Source organism: Taurulus bubalis (assembly GCF_910589615.1).
Source record: "Taurulus bubalis genome assembly, chromosome: 12".
In the NCBI taxonomy this organism is placed as follows: domain Eukaryota; kingdom Metazoa; phylum Chordata; class Actinopteri; order Perciformes; family Cottidae; genus Taurulus; species Taurulus bubalis.
In genome coordinates, this window is record NC_136600.1 from 12,395,173 (window position 1) to 12,408,479 (window position 13,307).

At 41.2% G+C, this 13,307-nt stretch overlaps 2 protein-coding genes across 2 annotated transcripts in view; one reads left to right on the forward strand and one right to left on the reverse strand.

Annotated features, from left to right (window-relative positions):
* LOC306744894 (lamin-A-like) overlaps window positions 1-8,702 on the forward strand; it is a 25,597-nt gene extending 16,895 nt beyond the window's left edge. The window contains exons 3-13 of the mRNA XM_079227595.1: window positions 1,320-1,476; window positions 2,102-2,227; window positions 2,950-3,120; window positions 3,805-3,930; window positions 4,143-4,363; window positions 4,651-4,993; window positions 5,163-5,270; window positions 5,787-5,906; window positions 6,003-6,062; window positions 6,152-6,322; window positions 6,542-8,702. Of these exons, the coding sequence (XP_079083721.1) occupies window positions 1,320-1,476; window positions 2,102-2,227; window positions 2,950-3,120; window positions 3,805-3,930; window positions 4,143-4,363; window positions 4,651-4,993; window positions 5,163-5,270; window positions 5,787-5,906; window positions 6,003-6,062; window positions 6,152-6,322; window positions 6,542-6,577 (1,639 nt within the window). The 3' untranslated portion in view covers window positions 6,578-8,702. The remainder of the gene's footprint in view (window positions 1-1,319; window positions 1,477-2,101; window positions 2,228-2,949; window positions 3,121-3,804; window positions 3,931-4,142; window positions 4,364-4,650; window positions 4,994-5,162; window positions 5,271-5,786; window positions 5,907-6,002; window positions 6,063-6,151; window positions 6,323-6,541) is intronic.
* Window positions 8,066-13,307, reverse strand: part of pear1 (platelet endothelial aggregation receptor 1) — a gene marked incomplete at its 5' end in the record, with an annotated part of 25,080 nt that continues 19,838 nt past the window's right edge. The window contains 3 exons of the mRNA XM_079227594.1: window positions 8,066-10,258; window positions 12,157-12,351; window positions 12,589-12,651. Of these exons, the coding sequence (XP_079083720.1) occupies window positions 10,119-10,258; window positions 12,157-12,351; window positions 12,589-12,651 (398 nt within the window). The 3' untranslated portion in view covers window positions 8,066-10,118. The remainder of the gene's footprint in view (window positions 10,259-12,156; window positions 12,352-12,588; window positions 12,652-13,307) is intronic.

Sequence of the window (13,307 nt, forward strand, 5' to 3'; positions counted from 1 at the left end):
ACATCTGTAAAGCATCACGAATGTTCTCTCTGGATTTAATTTTAGACTTCTTTTTTTTTCTTTTCTGCTGGACATGAAAGACTCTTTCAGCCACAGTACAGTTCTGCTTTCCTGCCACTTCATCTTCCTCTTCCTATTTTCAGGATGCAGAATTGCATTTTCAAGCTCCTCTTACTTTGTTAGTGTTTATTGAATGCAGTAATATAAATTAATTTCAGTATTATATATAACCGTTTCACTTCTGAAGCTTGTGAAAGAGTCCTTATTCTGATGTGCGGTAACTTTGTGAGTGTGTTAGTAAAGTGTGTGTGCGTATCGCTCTGCCTGCTCGTCCCTGGCTGTCCTAATGCTCGGCTGCCAGAGACTGGAGGACTCTGAGGTCTGTGTGAGCAGCCTGTAAGCCATCTCCCCCAGCAGATGGCCATTATTAGTGACAATGAAGACTAGCCTACAGGGCCAAATAGAATAACAGGGAGCTCATTTCCTTCTTGACTCTGCATGAACCACCTATACTGCTAACAACATCTCTCCCTCTCCCCCCTCTGCTCTCTCAATCTTCTCCTGGGTATATATTGTTTTTCCATGGCTGTATCCAAGTTTTTTTTTTTTTCAACCCAGAACCCTAAATTAGTCTAAATGTTGGAGAGGCTGTGCACACAAGCACATACGCGACAAACGTGAATTCTCTTTATTCAACGCTGGTTCCCTCGAGATGGACTTTAATGGGCACCTGTTAAGTACAGCACGTGATAACAGTACGTTGATTTGTTGGTCTAAGTTCAGTTCACATCAACAGCGGACAACTGCTGCGCTCTCTGGACTGTACAATGGTGGTTTGTGTGTCTGCAACATCTGTCACTGCAGCCCAGTTGTCCAGTGCTTATCAAGTTTCACTTTAAGTAGATGTAAAGGAATATGTTGTCATTGGTGTTGATATTAACTCAGCAGGCCTGACATCTAATGTCATGACTCATTAGATATAAATAAAGAGTTGCCAACAATTTACTGGGGGAAGATTTTAGACTAGAACATGTAAACAGTTCACAGAAAACCTATAATACATAATGCATGCAACATATAGCATAAATCACATGTGAAAACGGGCAGCTTTATTTGTATAGCGTCTTTCAAAACACAGACGCAGTTCAAAGTGATGAACATAAAGAAAATAAACTATTATAATGACATTTAAGAACACAGTGATCCTAGGTGTAATGCTACTTGGCAGCATTTATCAGCTATAACTGAAGACTTACATATCTCTAAAAAAAAAAAGCCATGGGGGATGAAGTATTGACGTCCGTTTCGTGTCTTTACAGGAACAGTAAGAAGGAGTCTGACCTTGAGGCGGCGCTGCTCAGGCTGAGGGACCTGGAGGCCCTGCTGAACTCTAAAGATGCTGCCCTCTCAACTGCCATGGGGGAGAAGCGGACCCTGGAGGCTGAGTTGAAGGACCTCAAGGCCCAGCTGGCCAAGGTAAAAACGTCTTTATTGGGACCAAAGTCTTGCGTGGTGGTTGTTGGGACGACGGGCAAGTTTCATGGCTCGGAGAATACAAACTCATTCAGAAAGCAGAGGAAAAATTACAAAAATGCCCGTTTATTTATACTACTGTGGCACACCAGCATAATATCAGGATCATTTCAGCTTTTTGAGGACGTCTTCCCCGTTGCACATCACTCTAAACTGTAAACAGAAAACATGTTTTCTCCTGCATTGATTGTAATGGAGGTAAAAAATAATTTATTTCAAATACTCGTTTTCCACCTGTCAGAAAAAATCATTCAGTTGAGTGCGAAGCTGCAGTGACCGACATCTGAAATGAAGCTGCTGGAAGTAGTAATTTTATGTAAACCCTCCAGGCAGTTGATTATGAATGAGGTGGCAAGGCAGACAAGGTTGCATTCTCTGCCTTTTTTGTTTTATCAATGAAGTTTACTTTAGGACTGCTGTAGATGCAGTTGTGGCCCTGCTCCACCTACTGGCCACACACGGGAACGTAAACAATGCCCGGCCAGATTACACCTTGAGCTGGGTTTGAGTTATTTTTTTACTTGCATGCCTCTACTAAAGAACATTTCTCTTTCCTCCTCCCTCCCAGTTGGAAGGTAGCTTAGCTGATGCCAAGAGGCAGCTGCAGGATGAGATGCTGAGGAGGGTGGATGCCGAGAACCGCCTGCAGACCGTGAAGGAGGAGCTGGAGTTCCAGAAGAACATCTCCAACGAGGTTCCCACTTTTCACCTGAACCCTTCTATTTTTATTCAGCTGTCTAAGTCATCTGTGCCACTTTTCATCTTTTCCACAGGCTATTGATTCGCTTCCAACATCCTGCTTGTTTGTTTTGCATTTCTACTTCAGATGTCTCTTCTTTTTGCTTTTCACCTATCCTTTTATTTTAAGTAAAAAAATGCACACATTTTATTTAAATGTTTAGTTTTATATTCTTTTCATAATTAAGTCGCTTTTTACAATGCTCTGTAATGCTCTAGTCATGTGCGAACCAAAACTGGCAACAGACTTGTCTTTCACAAATTTAAACGTAATCAGAAACCGTTTATTTGCCAGGACTGTTTACAGAAACAAGGAATCTTTCATGGCGGAAGGTGCATAAACATTAGACATGAGATGTTAGACAAGACAATCAACAATAATTAGGAGTTTAGAGTTAGATTTCTCTGCTGGAGCTCTGTCCTTTTAAACAAGTAAATACTGCAAACTGACTAGTCAATGCAATTCAGTTCAATGACCATAATAGGTTTCTAAAGATCTGTTTATTTGTTTATAGTGTCTGGAAATAAACCAAATGTCAATACAAATTACTATTTTTGTAGTCTGATAAGAGTTGAGAAAGTCAGATTATCTTCTAATCCTAGTTGGATTAGTCGCGAGGAAAAAAAACTAAAAGTAAGTGCTCTTGACACTGATATTCTTCGCCTGTCTGTCTGTAGGAGCACCGTGAGTCCAGGCGTCGCTATGAGACTCAAGTGATGGAGTTGGACAACGGGCAACGGCAGGACTTTGAGAGCAAGCTGGCAGCCGCCTTGGTCGGGATGAGAGTCCAACAGGAAGAGCAGATCCGCCTCTACAAGGAGGAGATTGAGAAGACCTACAACTCTAAGGTATGTCTGGATGCTGCAGCAGACACAGCTCTGTCGCCGCCTAGAGGTGACGCAGAGGCTGCTATGCAGTTGTCTTGGTCGTAGTTCAGCTTTGTGTGTAGATGATTTTGCATTTGCAAATGGATTTAATGAGCTATGAATAGTCCAACATCCACAGCTCAGTAATGCATATTGATTAGCTTGCTGTTTACTGATTTTCATACAGGAGGGGGAATTCATTTAACAGCTGTAATCAGTGTGTGGGTGAAGAAATGTGGATAAACACAACAGTTTGTTGTCATTGGAATTTACTTTAGAATAAAAACATAGCTGAACTTTTTTATTTACTAGACCCCTTTTTAGGAAATCTATTTTGGGAATTACTATTTCTAAATGAGCTAACAAAAGATTGCAAGATGCTAAAGAGTTATTTCTCGTGGTGTTTGCCATCATTTTAGGAATGAAATGTTTTGCTCTTTTGAAGAACAGTCACCTGAAATACAGTAAACACAACAGCAGGGTGGCTGTGGATCAGGGTGTAGAGCGGGTCGTCCTTTTAATCACGAGGTTGGCGGTTTGATTGCCGGGGCCTCCTGTCCGCACACTGACACTAACGACCCCCAGGTGCTTCACAGCAGCCCCCTACCCCCACATTCGTAGGATTGTTTGAGGATTTTTTTTTATTTTAATTTTTATCTCTGTCAGCTGGACAACGCTCGTCAGTCGGCTGACAGGAACAGCCACTTGGTGGGAGCCGCTCATGAAGAACTGCAGCAGACCCGTATGCGAGTGGAGGGCATGTCAAGCCAGCTCAGCCTGCTGCAGAAACAGGTACACACTCACTCACTCAGTGGTTTGTTATCAGTCTGCTGGTTTTACTGGCCGCGCTGCTTGGCAGCTGACTGAGCATCATTGATTAATTTACCGTTAAGCTTCACCCAACTCATCATGCAGACTTGGTGTTTGTACTGTAACAGGTTGTGTATAGACTGCTTAACTGATCTTAATTGACTAACCTTTGTATGCGTGTTCTCTTTAACCAGCTGGCAGCGAGCGAGTCCAAAGTGCGGGAGCTGGAGGAGGCTATGTCGAGGGAGCGGGACACGATGCGGCGGCGGCTGGAGGGTAAAGAGCGGGAGATGGCTGATATTCAAGCTCGGCTGATGCGGCAGCTGGAAGAGTACCAGGACCTGCTGGACATCAAACTGGCCCTGGACATGGAGATTAATGCGTACAGGAAGCTGCTGGAGGGAGAGGAGGCAAGGTGAGGTTGTTGTGGATCAGAAGCCAAACCATTGAAAAACATGCACCTTGAGGCAATCGAAGGTCCACAGGTTGTTACAGGAATATGATTTTTCTGTGCGCCTGCTGCAGTAACGGCAAAGCCAGTTCTTCCAAGAACAGTTCTGGTTCTTGGAGCATCAACAAATCACTGATTACAGTAGCTACTGTATGGGTTCAAGTGCCAGAGCAGGAAGAAAGACTGTATGTTACATGTGACTGCTTTGGTCTAAATCCATCATCTGAATCAGCTCTTCCCTCTTTCCTCAGGCTGAGTCTGTCACCCAGCGGTTCTCCCACCATCAAGGTCACAGTGGCGAGGACCTCCGGATTGGGCCACAGCCACACCAGCCGTGTGCTCCACGCCGCCACCTCCACTGCAGCCGGCGCCGCAGCCGGCACTGGCACCGCCTCCAGCAGCCGCAACTCCTCTGGCACAGCCCCCTCCAAGAAGCGGCGCCTCAATGACAACGACAGCGAAACCTCCAGCATGGCAGGGGGCACTGTGACCAAGACTCGCATTAGTCAGCAAGCCTCAGCCAGCGGCCGCATCACAGTGGACGAGGTTGACCTCGAGGGCAAGTACATCCGTCTCAGCAACAAGGCTGATGAGGTTAGTGAGGCCATCTATCAGGTGGCTTTTCAAACCCTTTTAACCTGCTTTAGACTTTAAAGAAGTGTACAAGCCAGAGTAAATTTAGTTTTTAAATGTTTTCTCTCTCTCACGTATGTATGTATGTATGTATGTATGTATGTATGTATGTATGTATGTATGTATGCAGGACCAATCTCTGGCCAACTGGCAGGTGAAGAGACAAGTGGGTAACACCACTCCCATCATCTACAAGTTTCCCCACAAGTTCACTCTGAAGGCTGGAGGAAATGTCACTGTAAGTTACATCAAGTTTCTAGATTTGTCCATTTCTTGATCTTCTCATTACTTTGACTAATATTGCCCTACACACAAAGGTACTAGTCTTTTGTTGACCACTAGAAGTGCTGTGGAGCAAAATTCGGATGAGCGATGGCGCTTTAGATGTTAGCAGTGGCTTAGGATAGTTACGATGGGCCCCAGTGCCCACTAGTTACTAGTTATGAAACACACACACACACCATTGTATTGTCTTTGTCACATGATCAAATGAAGAAATGACATTGGACAACATCTGCATACATATTATCCAGTAATCATCATTGCATAATGACAAAAATACCATGTTGAATAGTTTTTGTAGTTCATGTGGAATAAGCATACTATTATTGATTACTAATGAATATTTTACCATACGACTAATAAAAAAATGAAAACCCTGAGAAAACTCCACAGGACAGCTTTTTCTGTATATCATGAGCAGTTTTTAAATTGCTAAAAGTTGACAATCTCTTGCAAACTTTGACCATTGCAGATCTGGGCTGCTTCCGGCGGTGGAACTCACAACCCTCCCTCTGACCTGGTGTGGAAGAACCAGAGCTCCTGGGGAACCGGCGACCTCCTGCAGACCGCCCTCATCAGCGCCAACGGAGAGGTCTGTCTTCGCCTGTATTTGGTTTAGCGTGCCTTTTTTTTTTTTTTTTTTTTCCTGCAATTACTTAGTAATTTTTGTAATTTTATTAACCATCAGGAAATGGCCATGAGGAAAGTGACACGCACCCTGTTCCATGATGACGAAGACGATGACATGGTATGTACCTCTACTTTTTAGGCAACTCCTGCAGCATTTCACAGTGAAGCAGCGGTGTCAAGTACCCTGTTGTGTGTCACCCGCTGCAGGGAGCTCACAGCACGAGTGGTGGAGACAACGAATACAACCTTCGGAGCCGCACAGTGATCTGCGATTCCTGCGGGCAGACATCGGATCGCTCCGGTGCCGGCAGCGGTGGGGGTCTACCTGAGGGCATTGTGGGACAATCCTTTTTCATGGGGACCAACGAGCCCAGAAAGGTACTGCACAGTTATCTGCTACAATATGAACAGTAATTAAACAGAATCAACCTATATTTTACGAGAAAATTATGTTTGAAATTGTTTTATCGCAGATTCAAATAGTTTGTGAAATTACACCAATAAACAAGATGAAGGCCCAATCCTATAAAGAATATAAAATTGCCATTTGTCCTATTTTCTCCACATTTAACGCTGCAATGTCACTTCCTCCTTCAGGGCCGTGCCAAGCCGGAGAACTGCTCCATCATGTAAAAACCAGACAGCACATCACCTGAACCAACACCTCCGGCAGCCTACAAAGGAGAATAATAATGTCTCACTGTTGGGTTGTTTGTCTTTTTTAAATATATATGATCTTTTTTTGTATTCAGATTAATCTGCAGGTTAGCATTGCTTTGAGGTTTTTTGGGTAATGGGCACAGGATTTTCATATTCAGCTTTTGAGTTTTATATTAAAGTTATGTTATTGCATGTGTGCTGTGCTAATGCTTGTCCTGCTCTTCTTGCACACTCTATTTCTTTCACACGCACACACGGCTCCATTGACCAGTGCTTGTGCTCCGAGCCGAGGTTTCACATTTAATGGTCAGGAATACGTCCCCACTGCCATACAGACAGGAACATTAATCCTGTGGGGTTTGTTAATCATGTTTATCGTCCATCAAATTAATCAACTCTTTATTTCAGACGTTGTAGTCGTTTACAATCTAAATATCCTTGTTTTTTGGAACAGTATTTTGCTGTGTACTGCAGGGAAAATGCATAAAATGTAGTTTTTGTTTTCGATAAACTATTTTGTAAAAGAAAGCCAAAGTACTTTACGCTCAGGGTGTTCAGGAGATGTTTTGTTTTCACCTTTAGCCTTAGACAAAGATTTAGATCATGCGTTTGGACTGCTATGGTGTACACAGAGAAAATATGTATTTTTTTTGTTGTTGTAATTCACAGCTCGGCTCCAGAGAGATATATGTTGTTATGAACGTGTACGGAAATAAGGAATTATTGTTTCCTGGATAAGTCAAATATTATAAAAGTTATGAATGCTCATCTCAGTTGGACATGTAAACGTGTTGCTTAATAAGTAACTCAAAGTGTTTTGTCATGATGATCGAAGGATGTAGGATTTGCAAAAATATCAGAAATGGGTACTATGTTTTGAATCTCTACTTGTGCCATACATAAAGTATATATTTGTAGGATTTTACTGCCTATTCAACCAAATTAACATTATTCCACTAGAGAGCTGGTGCTGCTGTTTACAGAGTGCAACATTCTGGGTTTTTGGAAACATTTTAACCAGCTTTTTTACAGATTAAACCAAAAAAACAAAAGTGCCTTTAGAGGACAGAAACAACCATCGCTGTTCTTTGGGCACATGGCTCGTATCACACTTTTGTGTCAGCTGTCCGATTTGTGTTGCTCCTAAAAACTGGTCATACAGGTATTTTCTTTTTTCTTTCCTGACTTTGCAAATCTCTTGGCATGATTCTGGTATCGCAGTGGGATTGTGGGCTTTCTATACTTTGTGACTTTGGCTTTATGCACTGCTTCTAATGAGCGCCTCGCCAAATATGCACAGCAGGTAGATTTGTACTGTAGTCTAGCATCTTAAATCATTTATACTCCAGGAAAAGCAAAGCATTTAGAGAAAATACTTGATAGCTTTTGATGTTGTTTTTGTATTGTACTAAGATAAAATGGTATTTTTGCCAGATTAGATTCTTTTATTTTTGCCTCAAGTAGATGATCCTCAACGTGCCTTAAAGTCTAACAATTGTTAAAGAAATTACCAGCTCCAAAGATTTAGTATTTCTCATATGAGAATGTAAATATGAGACACGATTACTGTATGCAATTGTGAAATATATGCAATTAACTGAATCATGCATACTCGAAAGGGATCCTTTAAAAGTTGCGGTCTGGGTTTTTCAGAGGCCTCTCTGACAGATTATAAAGCAGAAAGAAACTTTTTTCCTGTCCAGAACTTATGGTTTCAGTGTGTTCTCTTAAGAAACAGACAGCTCTTTAACATTTTAACAAGTTAATGAAGACACTACAAAATCGGATTCAAATCACAGATGTGAATTTATTTGACAGTCTTGAAAGGCCTTTTGTGAAATCGTGACTTCCCTCTTAAAGTCTTGATTTGAGGCCTCCGGAATCTTTTGAAGGACTTGAGGATTAAAAATGTTACCTGGAGGGATTTCTTGTAGTGTACCTTTTTAATGCCAAAGTTGTAATTTGCTTGATGTAGAATTTGTGTCTATCATAATGATGCTGTTAAAAATATGAAAAGGCCATTAAGTTTATGTAATGAATGGTTGTTTTTTTTGCTTTTCTAAAATAAAAAAGTAAAATTATTTTATTTTTTTAGTGACTGGCTGCTGTATTTATTTTTTCATTGTCATTCAAAACCACAGATGAAAAGTGCAGCCAATTTTATTTACATTATACACGCATGTTCCCATGATTACATTCAAAAATATATGTTCATACATAAAAGAAAGCTGAAGCTCTACCCAAAGCTATGGCATTAAAAGCACAATGTACTTTTTTGTTCTGGTACACAGGGTTTATGTTATCTAATTGACTGAAAAATTTACTGAATTTGATAAAAGGCATTTATACAATTTCAAAAAATACTTCTAGGCAACACGAGACCAAAAACTATTTTAAATGATTTAAGTCGGAGTAGTTGTGTGACCCTTTTTTGTATTTTGGGTGAACCGTCCCTTTAAATACCGCACAAAGACATGCTTTGACATTCATAACGCTGCTTTAATTTGGCTTGTATTCCCACATTTGATTGTTGATTATTCACAACATAATGATGTATATATTGGTGAGCATGTGTGTGTGTGTGTGTGTGTGTGATCTTGGGCCACAAACCCCTTAAACATCTCTGAAATACGGCTGTTATTTAACATTACTGCGAAGATAATATATTCATTTCTATATTTACAAAGTTTTCATGACAGCAGCAATAAGTGACCCACATTAGTTCAAACAAACGGGGGACACGTGTATCATTGGAGATTATAAAAATACTGTTGATCTTTGTCACTTTGGTGAAACAACCTGGTTTCTCCAATTACTAAAGACTGAATATCAAAAATAAAAAACAAACATTTTTTATGTCTCGGAGCAAAGACTGGCAGGATTTTTGCTGTACAAAACAAACATATGTATTGGAGGACATCTCTAAAGGTCCCATGACCTTGGTCTCTTTCCTTTTTTGAGGTTGAAAAGGTTTATTTTCAATCCATCTGTGATAAGTTCATCGAAAGCTGCCTGATAAAAACAGGAAAACAGAAAATGTAAAATACCAACAAAAAAAAAAAAAAAAAGGGCCTTTTTACGCACATCAGCTGATCAGTTGCAGACAAAATATGTGGAGAACTTCAATTACAGCATGTTTAGCTCCCCAGTTGCTGCGTTTAAGCGTGAAGTCTTCTGGCGTGTTTTTCCCACGGGATGTGAATGCAGCTGAAGCCCTGCTGGCGGTGCCGCAGTCCTGCCTCCCTCACCACAGCCCGCTGGCTCCCCAGTCTGGATGACAAGTCTGTCACGGTGAAGCAAGTACCGCTTTAGCCCACACAGGGGCAGTGTTGAGTTGACAGGAGGGGAGGGGTGGGCATCCACAGAAAACGAGAGGTCCTCAGTGGGACAGACGCCTAGGCGCTGGCCTGTGGGTGGTCTGCCGCTCTGATTGTCAGACAAGAGCCTAAAGATTTGCACAGGCCTGAAATCATCCCCAACGTGAGGAGGGGAGACTTGCTCGCTGCTGCGACCGTCACTGAGGGGTTCTCCTGGGGGAGGGCGGGCGGCGGACGGGCGGCAGGTCGTAGTGTCCCGGGATGTGGCTGTTCACGGGGAGGTCGTAGTGGCTCTGGGGGTCCTCGTATGGAGCGTGACCGAGGGAACTCTGACGCTCTGAGGGGGATGAACAACACACAGAGATAAACAAACACTTTTTAACCTCTTAATCCACTTTATTTATTTAAACAATTAAAATACCATGTCTACTGCTGATCATCTTTTTGACTTTTTGGTTTTAGTCTGAGCAAAAATGTTGATTTTAGTTCAATTTTAACAGTAAAGTTGTCATGTTTCAGCAACTGGCTTGACTATTTTTTCTTCCTAGTACTGCAAGTAGACTACACCTGTGTACTTTAGTGTAGTAGTAATATTTATAGTACTGGTTAGTTCAATGTTGCAGGTGGCATGCTGAAAAATCTATTGTAATGCTTTTAGTCCGATATTGACCCATACTGGACTGGTTGGTCTTGAGATTTACTCATAGTGGTCTGAATCAGTCCTGACTAAAGCTTTCTAACAAAAGGTTATAGAAGAATGTCACAATATAATTGAATCATAGTAAAAGTTGTTGGCTAAACCGATACAGAGTATGTTTTAACCTTTGCTCTGCATCTTAGAACTAATATCCTCCTTCCTCTTATAAAAGTATAAATTGTCTGCTGAACACACAGATGGTATCATGAATGTAATTAAATATAAATCTTTTCGTCCATACACATCAACAAAAAGACTATTGTGGTTAATAGTAAGGCATGTTAAAAATGTTTATTAATGTATAATGTATAACTACAACTCCTCCTGAGGACATCCATAAGTGTAACAACTGACATGGTAAAACACAGTTGTGATAATATAAAATGTGAATATTTTTACACTATTAAACACTTAAAAACATTCTTATATCTGCTCACAGCTCCATTATAGTGTGTTATAAACCATGTATTTCTTATACAATGCTAAATGCTTAATCATGTCACCAGTTGAATCAGATTGCACTGTATTTGTCTTGCGTTGTGTTTTTAGTTGTATAACAATCGGTTCACTAAACTGCTGATGAACCCAAGAACCAAGTTTTTAACTTCACAATCACCGATCTTAAATTGAGAGTTTATTATTAGAACAAAATCGTACCCTCAAAGTCCATGCGCAAAACGCCCTTGATATATATGTTTTCCTATCATTAATCTCCATTCTGCTCAATCGTCTGCTTCCATTAGAGTGAGGGTGAATAATGGTTATTGACGGAGGGGAGTGCTAATTTCTCTCACTTTTCCTCCCCCAAATTGCTCCAGACTAGCTGAATCCAAAATGAGGATGTTCTACTTCACGAGAAGAGAAAGACTCATATCGAGCCAATATTGCCATTAATCTCAGGATTTGTTTCTCACATGTTTCCCCTCATCATCTGTTATTGTGGCTTCATGTTGATGTATCGCTGGTGTCTGGACGAACAAAAGAACATCCTCTCTCCTGCGCTTCCTCTTCCCCACAAACAGTTGTTCATTTTTCAGGCTTCTGCCTTCAGGAAGCCTGTCCTCCCCATCTGTCGGAGCGCAAATCCTCCTCTAACGTTTGCCTGATCGAAGGAACTTAATGAGCTTTTCACATTATTTTAGGTCCCAGCTCTCTCAGAAGGGGTCGACACATTTTAAATATGGATCGAGGCTGGAAGGATGATGCATTTTTGAATTGGTGCTATGCTGCTCAGAAGGAGGGCCCTAAATGACTCAGGGTTCAGTAAGATATGTTTACTTTTGTCTCGTTCCACTTCTTGTCATTTCCTTTAATTTCTTCTTCTTTATGCTTGAATAGCTTGAGTCTTTATTGGATCTCCTTCATGTGATTGGCTCACTACATGGAATATAAAATGTGACTCTGATTCTTCCTAATGACCAGATTTTTTTTTCTTGTAATACTGATGATGTAGATTTAATTTACACACTAGTTAGTTAAGAACACTAAAAACATGAGTGTGAACCAACAGTTTGAAGGAGGTCTAAAGAGGCGCTCACCTCTGCGTAAGGTGGCCGTGTGGAAGGGCGGCGGGCTGATCTCGGTGTACGCTCGCTCTCTGGGCACGGCGCACTTCATCTCCATGTAGCTGCTCTCTGGGTGGCCGAAGGGCAAACCCGGCAGGTCTTTGATGGTCGCGTACGGATTCTCGCTGTTCAGAGAGCTGCTGCTCACCGCCACCGCGCCCTTCAGCTCTGCCACCACAGGAAGAAAAGACACGTTACAGTCAGGGACATGTGGCACAACAGCAGGACCAAGATGTGGATCTGTAGTCTTGCTATCAGTTCTTTGAAACATATATTCATGTGATCTTTACAATATTGCACCTATAGTTTCATGTTGCATCCTCTTACTGATGTATGTTTTGGTGTCCCTACTTCTCTCTAGATGATAGAAGAGCAAAAAAGGGTGAAAATAGAGTGATCAACTACCTTTGTTGTAATATTTTCCGAGACTGGCACTGTAGCTGTAGCTCCGATCAATTCCAAAAGCTCCTGTAAGCAATAAAAGACAAATCTGGCATCTTCATTTTCATTTATGGCAAACTAATCAAAGGCAGATAATTTGCTTTGGAAAGCTGCTAAATCAATACCAGGTGAGTGCATGCTGGCAATGCAACCACCAGGTTTTATGAAGTCCTCATTGTTTTTATAGTCTCACATCAAATGTGCATTGTTGACGAGAATGATTTTCTGTCCAAAAGGAAATGCTGGACGATATATTTTGGTGTATAAAAGAAAACTTTTCTCCTCAGCTCTCACTGCATGTCTCTTCCCTCAATTTACACTCCTATGGTTTTGTTACATCTGCGGTTTGAATGCCGTTATCAACACAAGATTGATGATATTTACTCTTTACTCTTTAAAAAATATTATTTTTTGTGAAATACAAACAAATTCAGTGTGATAAAACTCAGACCGCTATTGGACACTAAGCACTCCACTGACTCTCAGAATGAGAAAAACAATTTTAACAGAAAGTTACATTTGTAGGTTTTACAGATAATCTTTTTATGAAGCTGTGGTCAGGAGGTCTGGAAACCAAATCCTTATTTTTATCAGCTTGTAAATGTTACTGCACTCATTTCATTTCCCTGCTGCAGGTTTATCTGCATCAGTGTCTCCTCTAAAAGCTGATCCCGAATGTGAGT